Below are 6752 nucleotides of genomic sequence, written 5' to 3' on the forward strand. Positions count from 1 at the left end.
GCAACAACAACAACAACCAAGTTTAGAATATCTGGGTGATTACAGAGGGCAGGAGGGCATGCCTTCCATGTTCTGTTTTAACCCATAATTTGATATTTTGCCGTTAAGTTTGAAATTTTATTGAAAATAAACAACAACAACAACAACAACAACAACAACAACAACAACAACAACAACAACAGCAACAACAGCATCATCACCACCACCACCGCAACAACAACAATAACAGCAAAAACAACAAGAACAACAAGAACAACAACAACAACAACAACAGCATTACCACCACCACCAAGGATATTATAGCGTAAGTAAAGACAAGCACTTATAATTTGTGACTAGGGGTAATATCCCCCTTGGTTTAATTCAACAATGACAAATCGTGACTTTCTTTCCGAGAATCGTGATTTCTCCAGTAGACGCAAAGGAGCTAACAATAACGGTTGACGATCTTTCAGACGGGAAGTAACATCTCAATCTCAATGATAATGACAATGACAATGATAATGACAATGAAAATGAAAATGACAATGACAACGATAATAAATTGACAATGATAATGACAATTACAATGACAATTACAAGAACAATGATAATATTAATGACAATTACAAGAACAATGATAACGAAAATGATAAAGACAATGACAATGACAAAAACAATGATAATGACAATGAAAAAGTTAATGAAAATGACAGTGACAACGACAATAACAATGACAATGACAATAAAAGTGACAATGACAATGAAAGTGACAATGAACCAATGTAATATTACTCCCTTTTTTCAGTCCCGAGGTGTTGACTTTTTCGGAATTCCACTGTAATTAATTTGTTTGATTAGTAAAGGTTCTTCTGACCTTGGCTTAAGTCTCCATTTTTCCCTTATTAGTAAGAAAGAGTGTAAGCAATATTTTGCTTGATTGATTTACGCTGTTATTTTCTTTCAGTGAATGTAGAACTGTATATTATTATACTAGCTGGGCCCCTTTTCGATGAAAGGAATGATTGGTGCATTTACATCAACTTAAAGTCATTGGCCTATTATATTTGCACTCTACTGGAAAGGAGCAATAAATCTTGAGAGAAAACTGACACATGTCATAATATGTTTCCAAGTTGCCAAAATATAATAGACAAACCTAGCGGATTTTCTAAAATTACAGAGACAGAAGCGTGTTGATTGTTCCCAGTAGCAAGAAAAAGAATTTGACAAAGGAGTCCAGAAAAAGCGATGATGGGCATCAAACGAAAGGATCACAGTCGAATTTAGCACCAAGTAAAAAAAGAAAACGTGAGGCTAGATCTATACGGGTCGCACACTTAAAATAGGGCTCAGTATTGCGCGACAATGCATGATAGTATCGAACGGAAGTACGACCTGAAATAAAGAAAACTAAAATTACACAGACAGAAGTGTCGGCCTACAAAAGCGATCGGCGAAATAAAGAAATTTATAATATAGCGTAGAGCGCATAGAGCATGGAGAAGAACCACAGAAATCGATGTACAGAAAAGTGGGAAGACATGGAATAACATCAATAGGCTAGCCCATGATATAGAAAGGTGGAAGGTGTTTGTCCGTGGTCTATACCATGGTGCAGGGTGAGAAAGGCAATGATTATGATGATGATGCTGATGCTGATGCTGATGCTGATGCTGATGCTGATGATGATGATGATGATGGTGATGATGACGATGATGATGATGATGATGATACTTAGGGCTTGTTTTCGAGTGGGGGCATGCGCTATACAATTGTGAGACGTGCTGACAAAATGAGTTACTTTTTTCTCGAAATCCAAGAATGGAAATATTGGCGGAAAATCGACCCCGAGGTCAGATTTATAGTATCATTTGTAGATTTTTAATCGAGGCTATTTTGTTCAAATCTACTGTGTCTTTTATTATTCCATATTTACAAATTGTTCAACACCCCTGCTGGTGGGGGGGGGGGGGCCCATAATTTTACTATGGGGGAGCAAAGAATACACCTGCCGTGATACTGCGTGACGTAAGAGGCGACTAAAAGTGCATAGGTCTGGTCGCCCGAAAAGTGCCAGTTTGCGGAAGGCCATCTACCCAACCCAGTAAAAAACAGTAAGTTACAGAAACACGGACAAACACAGCTTTTTATTTTTCGATCTTGGGAGACGGAGGAGCTTCTGTATCAGCAGGAAAAGTGGGAAGACATGGAATAACATCAAGAGGCTAGCCCAGGATAGAGAAACGTGGAAGGTGTTTGTCCGTGGCCTATACCCTGGTGCAGGGTGAGAAAAGCAATGATGATGATGATGAAATTGTTCAAACTCCACCTGTTAAGTTAATGTATCAATTTCCGTACGGTCAAAATCAGAGAAGTAACTCATTTTGTCTGCACACCTCACAAAATTTAATGCTATTTATTATAATATTAATTGTCCCCCAGAATATGACGAGGACGGCCGCCCCATGACCCCCGACTACGAGTATGACGAGTACGGAGAACCGTTGCCCTACTACCCGATGTACCCGCCCAAAATGCCGCCGGAACCCGAGCAGAAGTTCCACTACCCGGACGACGGCTACGACTACGACAACGACACCTACACCTGGACGACCGTTGAGAGCCCGCCCCCTCCCTCCCCGGGTAAGTACGACGGGGGTCGGGCTGTTTTTTCAAAGATTAAAAGCGGCCGTGGGGTTGTTTCAAACAAATTATGTTTGTTTTGTTTTTGTAAGTGTTTTACGGCGCTCGCAACTGCATAAGGTCATATGAGCGCACGGGACACATTAAACTTTTTCAGTTGGTAGGAAATTTGGAATTTTGCCCGGGTGGCGGCTGAAACCTACTCTTATCGATTTTAGACCGCCAAGGGATCTTTAACGTGCGCAACTTGCACACGTGCCCTCCGAGATTTTTCGCCCTTGTCCGAGAAGGCTAGGTGTAGATCTTTCCTACCAAAAGATCAGGGGTGTGGCTGAAAGACAGCAGAAAGAAGAAGCCAAGGAGTAGCAGTAAAAAGGCTGTAGAAAGAGTCAGGAGCCCAGAGGAGGGGGACAAAGGAGATGAGCGGGTGGGGGCAGAAGGAGGAGACGAAAACAGACAACAGAACATTGCTAGAGAGCAGGAAAGGAGGTGAAAGGAGACAAATTCAAAGAATGAAATTTTTCGGTCACTACCCGGATTCGAATCCGGGATCTTTGAATGAGAGGCCAACACCTTAACCTCTAGGCCACGAGAGCCCCCACAAATTATGTGAGGTGTGCTGACTTTACTTTACTTTACTTTTACTTTAATTTTACGATCCAGCGGCCATTTTGGGTTCTAGCCCTTCGGTCTGTAGAGGGTGTGTTGACCAAATGGTTACTCCACGAAAGGAGGCATTGGCCAAAAATCGACCCTGGGGTCAAACTTGTAAATACTTTTCTCTATTGATGCCATATTCTGTAAGTATAATAAGCCTTTTATCATTTCATACCTGTAAATTGTAAAAATTTAACCTATAAGCGTAACGCATCTATTTCATTAGGCCTCGAATCCGCGAAGTAACTCATATTGTCAGACCCCTTCACAAATGATTATAATTTATTGATTATTCTTCAATAATTGCTTAATTTTGAAATTAAATTAGTTTATTTGCTTGTTCAATTAGTGAATTAATTATACGTTTTATTTTATTAATTTTTAAAATTATATTTACTTATTTATTTATTTATCTATTTATTTATTACTAATTTTTTAAAATATTTTTTTAAAGAAGCAGTTTAGCTATTTTACGCTTTCTAATGCGGTGACCATTTATTTTTCAGCTTTCGTCTATAGTGCGGTCAAAGAATTCGTAAAGACACTTATTGTCTAATACCTCATCAACTGTCGAACATAAACTCTCCAGTTTTTGCACAGTGACTTGTATAAATGTGTCTTAACAGATCAATATTTTTATAAACACCTGCTAGCTCTATTCTAGAAAAGTCCTTAATAAATACTAATAAAAAATCCAAGTGGGTGGTTTCCACTGATTTTAAAAGGTTTACAGCTGGGACGATATCGCTTTTAAAAGCAAGTCCGTCATTTTTTTCTAATCGCGAGAATATCTTTATTGAACGCATGTTTTGAGAACTTTTAGAGCAAAAAAAAGTGTCCACTATAAAATTAGTTTCTTGTAACTAGTTTTGCCATTAAAAAGGGTAATAGGTAAGATGTGACGTAAGCCACATTATGCGTATGCAAAATGTGTGTGAGAAGCGGGAAGTGCTGTGAACAATTTCATTTTCCACGTGAAGGAGATTTGTAGTACTATTTTATGTACATTTATGAAGAAAATTTTTTTAGTCAACCTTAATTGTTGTGGAAAAATATGATTACGTTAAGATAAATTGAAACGAACTGCTGTGCAAAGAATGGGTGGTATTGATTAACCCTTTATAAAGGTATCTGAGGATAAGTTGCGCCTCGAATTTTTTACCGAAATTATAAAAGGTTTTCACCAACGTAAGAAGTAACGTCTTGCCTTTTCCCTTAATTTTGGTTTTGAATTCTTTTTTTATTTGTGTGTGTGTGTGTGTGTGTGTGTGTGTGTGTGTGTGTGTGTGTGTGTGTGTGTGTGTGTGTGTGTGTGTGTGTGTGTATGTGTCTGTGTGTCTGTGTGAGCACTTTGGGATTAGGCAGGGTCCGGGAGAAAGAGAACGAGAAGGATTACGGCAGTAGATTTGTCTCGGAAGGTAAAGGGAAATAACAGTAGAAAAAATAGACGCTTTATTGTGAGTGCTAATTATGTCCCTACTACAAATGGTCGCTTTTAAGCACAAGGGGGCTATCCCGAAAAATGCTGTTTTGAGAAAATCGAAGATAAAGTTTTTGCCCCATGTTCAGTTTCTTTAAGAAGACAAGTTTTCTCTATAACCAAATAAATATACTCACCAATGAAACCAGACTTCTCCTATGGGTAGGGAAATGCCTAATTTTGGTGCAGGTCAAGATTTCTGGAAACCCCCGAAATCTGGGTTAGCCCGCTTGTCCTTAAAAGCGACCAATTATGTCCCTGCTACAAATAAAGCTTGTGAGTGGTTGGTGGGTGCTCTGGTGAGGTTTGCTTCTTCTTTCCTATCAAACATATATCGTCCTTATCTCACCATCTTCTGTTTCATGCTTGTTACTCTCTTGTAACACCTCTAATCTTCTGGCTCTCATATGACCTTATGCAGTTGCGAGCGCCGTAAAACCTCTACTAACTAAAATAAAACGTTCCCATGATGGCAACATAAGTCGGAGTATTTTATAATTTAACATTCATTGTGTGTCTTGCCTCTGAAAGCAGTCACTTACGTAAGGTCGCTTTTAAGGACAACAATTGATAACAACTGATAACAACAAATAACAACTGAAAACAACAAATAACAACTTGTCTTGTCCCAGAAAATAGGTGACTTACACATCAAAAATCCCCCTCCCCCCATCTTGTCCCCCAGAGAGCAGTGATGAGGTACAGGAGAAAGATGACTCCGGAGACGACCTGTCCATGGAGGATGTCCACGACTTTAACTGGCGACCTTTTGTACCCGTGGTGCCTAAAGATGAGGCCAGGGCGCAGCTCAAGTCGGGAGGAGAGGTAAATTATAAGTCTGGTGCTCACTTTCTACTAGCTGACCAGCAAAAAAGTTCGTTCAAAGAAATCTTAAGGGACACTAGGTACAGCTGAAGTGAATATTTTTGTTTGGGCTCTAAATTAAGTATACTGGGATTCCCAATAACCAATATGGGTCAAGAAACAGAAACACACTATCCCTATATGATTTCACTGTCAATTTTCTGAATTCTTTCCATGCAATGGGTTCGACAGACCAAAATTCGAGCAAATTCTAGGCAGGGATTCTGAAAAAAGATTGAATTGATACAGCGTCGACATTTTCACACAGTATTTCTGAACGCACAACCTGTCACGTACTAAAGATTTACTTTCGTTTGTCTCATACTTTTCTTGTAACTGCTCTTTTAATGTCATATACCAAACTCGGACAAAAAAATTGATCACAAATTAGAGTGATACTGTCAATATTTTTTACACTGACAGAAAACTTATTATAATATCACAATAATCTTTTAGTACGTTGCAAACATATTATCTAGAAACTGTTGGTTGATGATGAAGGGACATAAAACCAGAAGGTGGGGCTGCTCTTCATGACTCTAGAGCTATTCTGCAGTAGATCAGAAACTATTAAAATTTTGATTACAAAACTGCCAACTCCCCCCCCCCCAAAAAAAAACAACAACCCCCAAACAAAACAAACAAAAAAACCCCCAACCAACTTGGATAACTCGGATTCAGAGCTCCCACTTGGATAACTTGGATCCAGAGCTACAATCATAGCAGGTGGCACATATCCATAGCTGCTCATCTCTCCTTTCCAGCGTCCACCACAGAGTCTTCCTGCTAATTGTCTCCGTGAGGAGCTGGTTTGAGACCTGCCTGACCACTCCTCGGAGCAAACTTTTTTCCCTGAGCCCCGGACACACTTTTCTTTTATTGCGCTGAGTGTGTGGGAGTCTGTCTCCTCTTGGTCGTGAAGGCTCTCCTTACAGCTGGCGATCACCATTGGTGGGTCGAGCATGATTAGCCATTGGGTGCTGCTTTGCCGGTAAGTTCATCAGCATGCTCATTTCCGTGCACCCCGGCGTGACCAGGGCAGAACACCCATGTAATCCCTGTTTCCCCAACAGAAGCGACGATTAGTCTCTCTCTCTCTCTCTCTCTCTCTCTCTCTTTCTCTCTC

At 39.9% G+C, this 6752-nt stretch overlaps 1 protein-coding gene across 1 annotated transcript in view; it reads left to right on the top strand.

Annotated features, from left to right (window-relative positions):
• The window catches only part of LOC101862394 (velvet complex subunit 2-like), a gene marked incomplete at its 3' end in the record, with an annotated part of 28695 nt that overhangs the window by 14567 nt on the left and 7376 nt on the right, over nt 1–6752 (top strand). Inside the window, exons 3-4 of the mRNA XM_005113307.1 lie at nt 2425–2625; nt 5448–5636. Of these exons, the coding sequence (XP_005113364.1) occupies nt 2425–2625; nt 5448–5636 (390 nt within the window). The remainder of the gene's footprint in view (nt 1–2424; nt 2626–5447; nt 5637–6752) is intronic.

This window comes from Aplysia californica, unplaced genomic scaffold (assembly GCF_000002075.1).
Source record: "Aplysia californica isolate F4 #8 unplaced genomic scaffold, AplCal3.0 scaffold01894, whole genome shotgun sequence".
NCBI lineage: Eukaryota > Metazoa > Mollusca > Gastropoda > Aplysiida > Aplysiidae > Aplysia > Aplysia californica.